General features: G+C 36.8%; 1 protein-coding gene across 2 annotated transcripts in view; it reads left to right on the forward strand.

The window, feature by feature from the left end:
• Positions 1-12,928, forward strand: part of POLR3B (RNA polymerase III subunit B) — a 115,095-nt gene that overhangs the window by 7,165 nt on the left and 95,002 nt on the right. For both annotated transcript variants that reach the window (XM_029205893.1, XM_029205894.1), the window contains exons 3-9: positions 514-570; positions 655-719; positions 2,804-2,879; positions 5,523-5,623; positions 9,685-9,776; positions 10,984-11,101; positions 12,767-12,875. In XM_029205893.1, coding sequence (XP_029061726.1) covers positions 514-570; positions 655-719; positions 2,804-2,879; positions 5,523-5,623; positions 9,685-9,776; positions 10,984-11,101; positions 12,767-12,875 — 618 coding nt within the window. The remainder of the gene's footprint in view (positions 1-513; positions 571-654; positions 720-2,803; positions 2,880-5,522; positions 5,624-9,684; positions 9,777-10,983; positions 11,102-12,766; positions 12,876-12,928) is intronic.

Genomic DNA, 12,928 nt, shown 5'->3' on the forward strand with positions numbered 1-12,928 from the left:
TTCCGATTTTAAATGCAATTATTTTTGGTTTTCTTAATAGAGATCCTTGTTTTTTCCCTTCATTCTTCTAAAAGTGATATGAAAGACAGATATGTGGAAATCATAAAACTGCTTACATAGGAGCAAGACAAGAAAGAAAATAGACGTTGTTTGAGGGTTGAAGAGTTGATGCTCAACTGCTGTATTTGTTTCTGGGATCTTTTTTGTAAATTCAAAGCATGTAGGGAAAATCCTGCCTTATTTGTTAGCTCATGGGGAGTCATTAGGTATATTCAGGTACTCATATCTTGAATTCCAAAGGTCAGATTGTTTTTCAGGGAGGAAAATTTGAGGGTGTTCTAGTAAGATGGAGGAGAGATGGAGTGAGGACACATAGACGTAAAGCTTTGCTAAGTAAAATTCATGGATTTTTTTTCTCACTTTGGTTTTGAGGAAAATTTATGGATCAGGTGAGATCCATTGTGTAATCTGCTATTTTGTTGCTAACCTACTTTTTACTTTTTATCTGTTTAGGTGAAAGGCCTTGTGAAACAGCATATAGATTCATTTAACTATTTCATTAATGTAGAGGTAAGCATCAGATCTTGGAAAAGGGTATGGTTAAGAATTAACTGGAAGCCAGAGTCTTTCCTCATGTTACTCTTTCCCCTGCAGATAAAGAAAATAATGAAAGCCAATGAAAAGGTTACGAGTGATGCTGACCCCATGTGGTACTTAAAGTAAGGAAGCAACTACTCTTAATTTGCTATTTTGATTATGTCTAACATTTTTTCATAGTGAATGTAGTTGCTGTCAAAACTCTTTTAACATAATTCTCCTTTTATCTGTTTGATAGGAAGATATTTATCAAATGCTTAATTTTTAATTGGTAAGCTAAGGATAACAGGTAGTTATGAGTGAAAAGTTACTGAAACTATTAGGTTTAAACTTTTTTAAAAACAATTTTAGAGGAAAATTACAAAAAGAGGACAAGGAGTTCCCATGTTACACTTCACCCAGTTTATACTAATATTAACATCTTATGTAGCCATAGCATAATTAGCAAAACTAGGAAATTAGCACTGATACAATACTGTTGACTAATCTACAAATCTTAGTTTTCCCACTAATGTCCTTTTTCTGGTCCAGGATTCAATCCAGGACCTGCATTATGTTCAGATGTCATATGTCTCCTTCACCCCCTCCAATCTATGACAGTTCCTCAAGCTCTCTTGGTCTTTCATGACCTTGACACTTTTGAAGAATTCTGGTCAGTCGTTTTGTAGAAAGTCCTTCATTCGGGTTTGTGCGGTATTTGCTTGTGGCTACATTGGGTTATGCCTTTTTGGCCAGAATACCACAGAAGCGATGCTTCATGTCATTCTCACTGTACCATATCAGGGGGTACAGATGTCAGTATATTTAACGGCTGGTGATTTTAACTTTGTTCACTTGATTAAGATGGTATCTTCCAGGTTTCTCTACTGTAAAGTTACTAATTTTTCCTTCAGTGATTAATCACTATCTTATAAGGTGATCCTTCGAGACTATGCAAATATCTTGTTTCTCATTGCACTTTACCCACTACCTTTAGCATGCGTTGATGATTGCTGTAGCAGTTACCTACAACAGTAATTGCTGTGGTGTTTACCTATTGGCAAGTCTCTATTTCCTTCATTCTTTCTACATTAATATTAGAATTCTGTGAGGAAGAGCTTTTTCTTCCCCTCATTTACTCTCTCTCTGTAATTTTATTTATGTCAGTGTGAACTCATGGATGTTTAATTATTCTATGCATCATAATCCAGTACTGTCATTGTTTTATTTCTCAAATGGTCCCAGATTTGGCCATAGGGAGATTCATCAAGTTGACTGCTGCATCCTTTCAACACGCCCCTGTGAATTTTCGAGCACTCCTCTACTTTCTGGTACCATGAGATGTGGTTCATCTAGTATTTTTCCTGTCCCAGCCGGGAATCAATCCTTCCTCCAAGGAGCTTTAGTCTCTTTTATTGGAGAGTAGTGTTTAGACACCAAGATATGGGTACTAAAGTCTCAGTAGACAGAGCTATATTTACTTACTTATTCAGTCCTAGGATATACATAAACTAGTTTCAGAATTGTTAATTCATCGCTCTGTGAGAATAAAATTTACTAATACTTGTATACTGCTTTTCTGTCTTTGCTGTATCCAATTAAAATACTGTTTTCTGAAGTTACTCAGGTTAGTTATTTTCTTTCTTACCTTTTCAGTGCCGTTATATTATTCATTTGTAGTGCAGTAAGGTTTGTATGCCATTTTGGGTATGTGAGACATTATTATGGTTGTAAGAGTTAGATCTATAGAAAAAAGTCTATTCAGAAAATTGTCCCTCCCCTTCCAGTTCTTCCCACCCTGTTCCCAGTGCTCCCTGTAGGTAACCCGTCTCTTTAGTTTCTGCTTTCTTCTTCCTGTTTCTTTTGCACAAATGAGCACATATATTTTTTCCTCCGTATCCTTTTTTATGAGAACGGTAGCGCACTATAGCTACTCTTTTGCATTTGCTTTTTTCCTTAAGTATCATTTGTAGGGAGCTATAGTTTCAATATTTTTGTAAAGAGATTTACAGTATTCTTTTTTAAAGATAACTTGATAACATTTTCTCTCCTTTGTAAACTGTGTGTTCTATGACTTTAAGATCTCCAATTATAATTTGTTAATTTGTCATCTTCTGCAAGATAAGCATTTGTCAAAGGGCAATCTTGTATTCGGGAGGAAAATAGCTTGATTGTTTATATGTTCTTTGAAGAACTGTAATTGGTTCTGGAATAACTTGCTTTTCAGATATCTTAATATCTATGTCGGGCTTCCTGATGTTGAAGAAAGCTTCAATGTAACTAGACCAGTGTCCCCTCATGAGGTAATTATCAACCTTAATTTAATTGGATTTGTTTGGTTTAACTGGAAGAGTCAGTGCCCTTAAAATATATTCTTAAAAAATGATTTAAAAATGGGAAAAAAATCTCTTATGAGACAAGATAACCAAAATAAATAAGCACCTGTATAATACCATACTGTATTAGGAAACAGTTTTGTATTAGTTGGTTTATCATTTAATCCTAGTTAACTTGCACTGTTAGGTCACTGTGTCTTTTTTATGTCCTGTTTCTGAGTTTTTTCATGGTCTCTCCACCCCCCCTCCTTGCTGACCACTGGCGTCTGGTGCAGTGTGCTGTTCCTGCAGGGGTTTCTCGCTTAGCGCGTATTTTGAGGGTCAGCAGGCCTTGCGTTTGCAGAGGGACTGAGGACAAGGAACTCACGGTCTAGCAGAAGAGGCAGAGGAGAAGAAAATGTAAATGCCAGGGTTTTAAAAGAGCTACAGGCAACGGCTTTTAGAACAGGCCTGTTTATTGGCTTTTAACGGATTCTAGATTTCTCTTCAAATTCTTCCACTCAGTGTCCATAATTGGGCATTGATTCAGGAAGGAAAATGATTTTTGTAGATTTTTCTGGTTTGTATTAATGTAAAGCTAAAATAGCAATTGGGGAACATAGCACAGGAATCTTTAGTAAAGAACAAGTAAGGTGTTAGAGTGCTATGGTTGTTGTCTAAGCAAGGTGAAATAGGAAGTGTGATCAAGTAACCAGATATTTTATATACGTAATTTTGGCATTAATCACCGAGTATTGATTGAACATTTATTTTGTGCTGCAAGATTGGAAGATACAAAAGAAATAAGACATAATATCTTTGCTCAAGTTCATACTCTTGTGGATTAAAATAACAAAACAAATGAAACAGAGAGACCAGGGTTTGCAGCCTAGACGATAGGTAAGGCGAATATGTGACGTTGGACTGAACAGGGAATAGTGAGGACTGGATGTTGGAAACTGTGCGCCCCGATTTGGCTTTCCCCACCTCCGCTTTCCATTTGGCGAGAACTTTCCAATTTTTCAAGAACTAAACAGCCAATTAACAATCTCCAAGTCACCTTCTAAACTAGTATATTACTGGGTTCAGAGAAGGGAGAAGACGAAGAATTCGAAGTAGTTCAAGAAGGCTGAAGCCACAATTGTCATTATAATAATTATTCCTGATGTTGAAGAAAACACATGGGTATTACTGCAATTAGAGAAAGAGGGTGCAAAGATTTCTTGGAGGGTATTGACTCTTAGAGAGACGGGGAGCGTGGGAGAGCAGGTGGATGGGCAGTCATGGGACCCACAGCAGGACTGGGGGTGCAGGTACTGCAGGCTCTACCCACACAGCCCTATTCCTGTTGATAAGAGAGAGTTCGAGGGGGACAGAGGGGGCCCCAGGGGTAGCTTGGGGCCCCATGTTTACCACTTCTGTCAAATTTCATTTCCATTTGAAGGGATGAGTTTGTTAAGACCCATGAATATCTGCCTATCATGGGTGTTACATTAGTTTTATTAACAAAAATGAGATAATATTTATATAGTACTCTGTACCAGGCACCATTCTAAAAATATATACTCATACTCTTGGGAATTAAAATTATTCACATTCTCGTTTTACATATGAGGAGACTGAGATGCAGAAAGGTTATTTAAAACTTAATTGGTAGAGCCGGGATTTGAGCACAGAAAATAGAGTCCACACTCTGATCATCATGCCACCCTACCTTTGGTCAGGCCTGCAGGAGGCTTGATATAATTAAATATAAGGTAATATACTGGTCAATAATAGGACTATATAGTATTTTTAAATCCTAGGCACTGTTAGGCTAGAAAAAGTTTGTATCTGTCTTTGGTGCAGTAAAAGCCAGAGAGAGGATTCAGCATCATGAATTGTATGGTTGAGGTTCAGAGAAATTCTCTTTTTGAGACTGCAAGGCACCTGAGGACCATCAATATAATGGAGAAGTCATCGGAAGATTTTGATGGGGTTTCCTGATCATGGCCCAGGCAAGGGCTTCTCTTAGTGAGTCATCACCACGTGAAAGTAAAGCGCGCACCAACAATTTCTAAAGTTCCGCAAGTGACTCAGAAATTGTTAGAATGATGTGTTGAGTGATTCATGCTCTGACATATCCCTTGGAAAGGAATTTTGTGATATAGTTTAGTTTGTTTGGAGAATAAAAGGAAATATAGTTTAATTCTTTTAGTTTGTGCGTGTACATACTTTAGTTATTATTATACTGGTTGTTAACTATTTTGAATAAAGCAGCCATATTGATGACTCTCCAAGGACCCAGTTTGCAAAGGATGATCTAATGGCTTCAAAGATACGGGAGCAGACTGGTGATGGCATCAGATCAGTGAGAAGAAAATCAATACCGGATTTATTGTCCCATTTCTGGGCTGGCAGGGGTGGGGATGCTGTGGCAGTGTCTAGATCCATGGCTGGCATCATCCCCTCATGGAGAAGGTAAGCTTGTAATTCCCAGTGCCCTTAAGGCAGCACAGGGGGCAGCTGTGTTCCATGGAGGGATCAGAGTCCAGCATGGGCCATACTTCTACTCGAGAAGAGCTCTTTGAGGCTGCCAGGATCCTTTCTTTTCCAGAGAGGAGGAGCCATGATTGTCTGATTCTCTTTCAGTGCCGGTTGCGGGACATGACGTACTCCGCCCCCATCACAGTGGATATTGAATACACCCGAGGCAGCCAGAGGATCATCCGCAACGCCTTACCCATTGGCAGGTGAGGACTGACACCTCCTGGAGCCTCGCTGCCAGCATTGCGGCCCTGTGAGGTGATCGCGAGCAAGTACTAATGCTCTTCTTGCCCTATTTCCTCATCTGAAAAATGGGGGAGTTGGAGCCTACTTCACAGGGTTATTTTATGGGTCCAGCAAGTCAGCACGTGTAAAGCACTTGGAGCAGCATCCATCACGTTGTTGTGGTTATTATATTTAAATTGTGAAACCTTTTCTATAAAGCTAGGGAAATTGCTTCCATTTCCTCCTGTAACTCCGGGCTGTTAGGGAAACATTGGGTAAGATAGCGTTTCACTGAACGCTCCTGGGCTGGTCTTCTCGGTGGATTCTTACATATTTTGAGTTTTCCTGGAAGAATGAGTGTTTATAACAGTATTTAAGGCAGAAGTTATTTATTTGCCCAGAACAAGTTTGGAAATAATAGATAGCATCAGCTAGCATTTTTGCTGCCTGCTTTTCCTAATTAGGGAAATATATTGATTCTCCTGTAGAAATGGACAAAATCCACAATATTTAATAATGAGTTTAATAATGATGTTGGACTTTAAACTTAGTGCAAATAATTACCGCTCAAGTGTTCCGCCCCCTTCAAAAGTGCTAAGGGTTTAATAAACATCCATTTGTTCATTAAATATGCACAAGCTAACTGTCATTGTCTGCACTCTGCTGTGTCCTCAGGTAAGTAGAAGACACTTAAGACATGTAGCTTGTTTGGCTACATTCTCCTCATTCTTCACTTAGGAAAAGAAGTAGGGATGTTAAAATGTTGATCTTTGTGTTAGCACGACAGTTTATCAGTGTTAGGATCAGAGCTTCTCTCTTTCTTATAAATGGACCATACTTGTGTCCAGTTAAATCTTGGACTGTTGCTAAATGATTATCCAGTTTGAGTATTGTGAAAGAAAGGCAGGAGATACTGGAGCAAACCAGAAATACATTTAGGGTTTAGATCCTGGGTTAAAGAGGGGCAGGGAAGGATGGGCATGTAACTGGTATTTGTTGAATACCTACCAGGTGCCAGGTCCTGTGATAGGTGATTTCATTTGTTAGTCCTGCATTCCGAAAAACGACCTCTGTTAATTAGACTGCTTATATGTACCATGTACTACCATTGGAAACATTATCTCATTTAATTGTTTTTTTTGAACTCAAAAGTTTTTAGTTTAATCCAAATAATATTTATACTTGGTAGCAAATCAAATAGTACATAAGAACATTTGATACAAAGCAGGAGTCTTCCTCCCTACCCTTCCTCATCCCTAGTCCCATTCCTGACCTTGTAACCAGTTCTGTTATTTCTTCTGGTTATTAACATCCATAACTTTAAATGCTATGCTTATACCTTTTTTTCTTGCTACATCAATTTTAGACAACTATTTTTTGACTCCTAATATAGAAGGTGTGGATTGGTTTATCTGTATCATTCACTTTCCTTCTCCCTTCCTCTTCCAAATTTTGTTTCTTATTTTTAACTCTTCTTTTGGTTACTCTGGTAATTTTAATATTCTTTAAAAATTTTTTAAAAATATTCTTATATATTTAGTCAGTGTCTTTTTTCTTTATTTACATATCAAAATGAGAACTTTTTTTTTTCTGGGTTTTTTTTTTTTTTTTTTTGGGCCATGCCTCGAGGCATGTGGGATCTTAGTTCCCCAACCAGGGGGAACTAAGGGATTGAACCCACACCCCCTGCAGTGGAAGTACGGAGTCTTAACCACTGGACCACCAGGGAAGTCCCGAAAATGAGGATATGTCTATCCCTACCTTCCCATTATGATTTCTTTTTTAACCTATGAGTTACTTAGAAGACTGTTTTTAAATTTGCAAATTGGTGCTTTACATCAAGTTTTGGAACTTTGTGGAGACCTGTTTCTTTTCATACATGTTTCATGTGTGTTTGGAAGTAAGGGGTATTCTCCAGTTGTTGTGTCACTGTCTATGTTTTTCTTTTCGATCAAGCTTGTTAATTGTGTTGTTTAGATATTATGTGTCTTCACTGATTTTTTGATTGGTTTTAATAAGTACTTGGAGAGATGTGTTAAAATCTCCCACTATGATGATGGATTTGTCCGTTTTTCCTTATGTTTTTGTGTATTTTTGCTTTTTGAAGTTACGATATTAGGTACATGGAAGTTTTGAATTGTTAGGTCTTCCTGGTGAATTGAACCTTTTGTTATTGAATATTAGACATTTATCTTTATCTCTTGTAATATTGTTTTGCCTTAAAATTTATTTTGTCTGCTCTTACTATAGCCACATCTGCTTTCTCTTGGTTATTTTTCTGGCATATCATTTTTTTTATCCTTTTCTTTTCATCTTTATGTCCTTACATTTTTGGTTTGTTTGAAATAAGCTGCATATGGCTAGATTTTAAAAAAATTATCTGAGAATGTATTTCATTTATATTTATTATATGTTACAGATATATGTGGATATACTTCTGTCAACTTATTTTGCATTTTTAATCTGTCCAACTTTTCATTTCAGTTTTTTCTCTTTTTGCTTTTAGGGTTCATGGACGTTTTTTTTCCTTGCTCTCTCCCAGCTGATTTGAAAGTCATGTACAGTAGTTCTGGTTGCTTACGCTTACCTTAGAAATTTTGAATTGCGTATTTTACAAAGTTTGAAAATAATATGTTTATTCTTATGGAAAGGTCATGGACCTTAGACAGCTTTAACTTGGATCAAATCGACCGTCCTGATATACATGCTTTTGTTATGCACTTTAGTTCTAGCTTGTTTTGTCTTTTTTAACCCATATATTAGAAATTATTATTATCTTAGAGCTAATATTTGTTTTTACTTACATTATTTACCATTTTCTTTGTTCACTATACATTTTTGCATGTCAGACTTTCTTCAACATTTGTTTTTCATCTTCCTGTAGTATTATCTTTTAGAAAATCTTTTTTTTTTTGGCTGCACCGCATAGCTTGTGGGATCTTAGTTCCCTGACCAGGGATTGAACCCACACCCTCGGTAGTGAAAGTGCAGAGTCCTAACCACTGGACCGCCAGGGAATTCCCTAGAAATTCTTTTAGTGAGGGTTCATTAGTAGTAACTTCTTTGTTTTTGTCTGAAAATATCTTTGTATCGACTTCTTTCTGAATGGTGGCTTAACAGAATACACAAATCTAGGTTGACAGTCACTGGCTTATCACTGCCCTGTCGTCTGTTAATTGCATGTGTGAAGTTATCTGTCTATCCAACTATCGTTCCCTTCCTTTAAAGGCAGGTTACCTGCCATTACCTCTGGCTGGGTTTTAAATCTTCTCTTTGTCTTTGATGTTTTGCATCTTGATTATGATGTGGCTTTCTTTTTATTTATTCTGAATAGTTATTGTGTAGTTTATGCTTTCATACATTTTTTAGAAGTTCACAGCCATTGTTTCTTTGAATAGGACTCCTCACACATTCTGCGTATTCTCGCTGTGTAGAAATTTGATTAGACATACATGAGGCCTTCTCACTCTCTCCTTCCAGGACTCTGAAACCCTCATATCTTTATGTCTGTCTCTAAAATACATTCTTAATAATTTCTTCAGATCTCTTTTTCCATTCAGTAATTCTGTCTTCAGCAGCATCAAATCTACTATTCGGCCTACTCCTAGATTTTTAAGTTAATGCTTACATTTCTCATTTCTAAAAGTTTTGCTTAGTTCTTTTTCAAAATTGCCTGGATAGTTTTGATAGTCTCTTGTTCCTCACACTTTGATTCATTGTGCTGTTTCTACCTAAGGGGAGTCACTTTGTTTACCACAAATGAAGTGTTGCCATGTGTGACTTTCGCCCAGGCTTGTCTGCAAAGTTTAAGTAAACCACACATTTGAGTTTTTGTTATCTGTACCAGGAGAGCAGTGTGCCTGAGGAAATACTTCATTTCACTTGGCTCTTTCATGTAATACCATCCCTCCGCCTTTCCTAGCATGTCAAACAGGAATGCAGACCCCTTGGTGATGTGTGCAGTACCCAGTATGTATTCTTCTCAGCTTTTGTACCAGTGACAACCTTTATGTGACATTTTCTTTTGTTTTATTTTAAACAGAATGCCCATAATGCTACGTAGTTCAAACTGTGTTCTTACAGGAAAAACACCCGCAGAATTTGCCAAACTGAATGAATGTCCTTTAGATCCAGGTATGTGTGATTTCTTGGATTTGTGCCTCCTTCCTTTTTCTTTTCTTTTCTTTCGCTTTTGTTTTACTCTTGCTGTTGTTTTACCACTTTTCCTCAAAAACGATACCAGCCTTTCTGCTTTATAGTCAACTTGGGTAAAACTTTGCAAAACATTGAGAAATTCGGTTCCAACTTTATTCTATTAGTCTGTATTTTTAAAAGATATACGTTTCCTCTTTTATTTCAAGTTTAAAACTTCAATACCCCAAGTTCTGATTTATTGCTGTGATTTATCAGGCTTTCCTTTGTCTCTTTGCTCAGTCGTTTCTTTTGGTATGCTTAAAAATTCAAGAGTAATCTCACGAAGTTCCTTGTCTACCTCATCTGAAAAGTCACAAGTAGCTCACTTCAGGCTGTTTTAAATGCCATATAGAGGCAAAAAATGAAGGTCTTCTGTTTAAAATTTTTTAAGTTATATTTTTGTACTTATTTCTAGGCAGTATTTTTTTTAAGTTTCAAGTTTAGCACTTAACAGAAAGTTCTTTTAATTCCTTAATTCATGTTTCACATTGATTTAGTTTATAGTTGCTCTACTCTAATTCCTTTAAATTTGCATAGATGTAGAATCCCAGAAGGTTTTGGAAAGAGGTTAACAAAGAACGTGACTTTATTAGAAACAGGATTTTGCGTAGGTCAAATATATTGCCTTGTTTTTGCTTATATCCTGAAGGTAAAATTAAGTCTCACTTTATCCTGTTCTGAATTATGTGCAAAAGTATGTCATAATGTTTTACGAGTTTTATTGAATATCGAATATTATTTTGGAAACCTAATCTTAATCTGCCATTGTCAATGATTTGTTAGAAAACTAAGAGCAAATTTTAGCTTATATTGAGGATTGTCAGTTAATTCTGTGCTTATAAAATCTGAAGACTAATTTATTCAACATCTTTTTCATTCACCTCTCATATATGTCAGCTGCTGGTGATCCATAGACCAATAAGATACGTTCCTTGTCTTCAAGAAGTTTATCATCTTGTGGTTCAGTTGTATAAAATCACGTGCTGAGACTATTACCAATTCGTAAAATAGTATTGACAAACCCCTTCGAACTGAGTGATGGCCAGCACCGTGAGGTGATGGAAGAGTGATCAGGAGATCACTGCCATTACTAAATCACACTGTTGGAAGAATAGCTGGTGACACCTTTCTTGTTTCCCTTGGGCAGGGGGCTACTTCATTGTTAAAGGAGTAGAAAAAGTTATTCTTATCCAAGAGCAGCTGTCTAAGAACAGGATCATCGTGGAGGCTGACAGAAAAGGGGCTGTGGGTGCTTCAGTTACCAGGTATGGATAGCAGGGATGGTGTTCTTAAGAAATATTGATCATTCCATTAATGTCAGATGATCGTTCAATACGGAGGTAGCCAGTTATTTCTCTCCAATAACAGGCAGTGTAATAGTTAAACTGTCTGCATTCAATTAATTGTGTAAGTCTGTAAGCATGGAGTATTGATTTAAAATTTCCAGTGATGAAAGTGTGAGACATTTCTCAAAAGGCCATTAGTTATTTTATTCAAGTTGAACTTTACGTTAATCTATAGCGTTAAAGGAACTTTAAAAAAAGAAATTAAAAAAAAACACTCTTTAGTTTTTCATGTGCCTTTTCAGTCTTTTCACCATTTTACATATGTATTCCTACTCTGATATAATCAGAGACTATTTTATACTTAATGAATTGTATATCATGTACTTAACATTGTATTGTTAGACCAACCTCCTTCATAGTGTACTCATTTTTCTACAACAGTATCCCTTATATCACTCCTGTAACTTCTTTTCTCTGATTTATTATTATGTCATTTGAAATTTGGATGTTAATGAGTTCTGGGAATAAAAAAATGTGGCATAGTTAAAATGTCAGTATGCAGTAGAGTTTCTCTTCTGACAACCTACAGTGAACAGCTTGGCTTAGAGTTTCTGCATTTTTCCTTTCTGGTGGAGAGGCAGCTAACAATAGTGCCCATTTATTGAGCAGTTACTAGGAGCCAGGCAGTGTACTAGGTGCTTTATATATATTTAATTGTCACCTCAGCCCTCCAAGATAAGTGCTGTTATTTCCATCTGAGTAACAGGCCTTGAGCACAGGGTGACATCGATCTTGAGGAAGCCAGCATTTGAATCCAGATCTAATAATTCTGCGACCCACATCTTCCTGTTGTACGCAGCTTTTGAAGCCAGGGCAATCAGGACTTGAATCCCACAGTTGTTTACTAGCTATGAGCTAGTTGGGGGAGTAGTTACTTAGCTTCTCTAAGCCTTGGTTTCCTCGCATGTGATTTGGGGGCAACACTTCGAAATAAGTCTTAGTATGTAGGAGATTAGAGCTAGTGTAAGTAGAGTGAGTAACAGTGCACACAGCATGTAGTGGGTGATCAGTATGTGTTATTATTGTGGTTGATTAAAGCTTGGAAATGTTTTTAAATCCACTAGGAAAATTACAGCTAACAGATCAATAGAAGGAGATTCCTTAGTTTCTTTTGGCTTCACTGTATACCAAGATTGTAGGTATATTTTATGGGATTATTAGTTTAAAAACTCATAGTATTTATTCATTTCCGTGTAGTTTTCCCATTATAGTGTAGGCTCATTTTGAAGTTTTTCATTTCAAATGTATAAAATTGATCAGAAATATATCCCACACTAGATCAAAGCAATTCAGGTGGAATCAAAGTGAAGTAGGTCAAAATGAATTGGTGATTGTCACTCATTCACGCACAAAACTTCCACCGTAATCTCAAAGCTAAAGAAACAATTCTAGTGTTTTAAAATGTTGATGGAAGTGGTGGTGGAGGCAGGAGAGGAGTTGTGTAAAAAGACACCTATTTGGAAGGACCTTATTGATCGTTGTTGATCAACTGAATCTTATTGATTGGTGGTCATTTGCTACTGCATGTTAACTATCTTGGAGCTAAGTGGGGATGTAGTTTAACCAACTTGTGTTTCCTTACAGCTCTACCCATGAGAAAAAAAGCAGAACCAATATGGCTGTGAAACAAGGACGATTTTACTTGAGGCATAATACTTTGTCAGAAGATATACCCATTGTCATCATATTTAAGGTGAGGCTGCAGGCATCTACTGAAAATTATAAAGAATTCTTTTTATGGTTTAT

This window comes from Monodon monoceros, unplaced genomic scaffold, assembly GCF_005190385.1.
Source record: "Monodon monoceros isolate NGI ecotype Baffin Bay Population unplaced genomic scaffold, NGI_Narwhal_1 Super_Scaffold_6, whole genome shotgun sequence".
Classification (NCBI taxonomy): Eukaryota; Metazoa; Chordata; class Mammalia; order Artiodactyla; family Monodontidae; genus Monodon; species Monodon monoceros.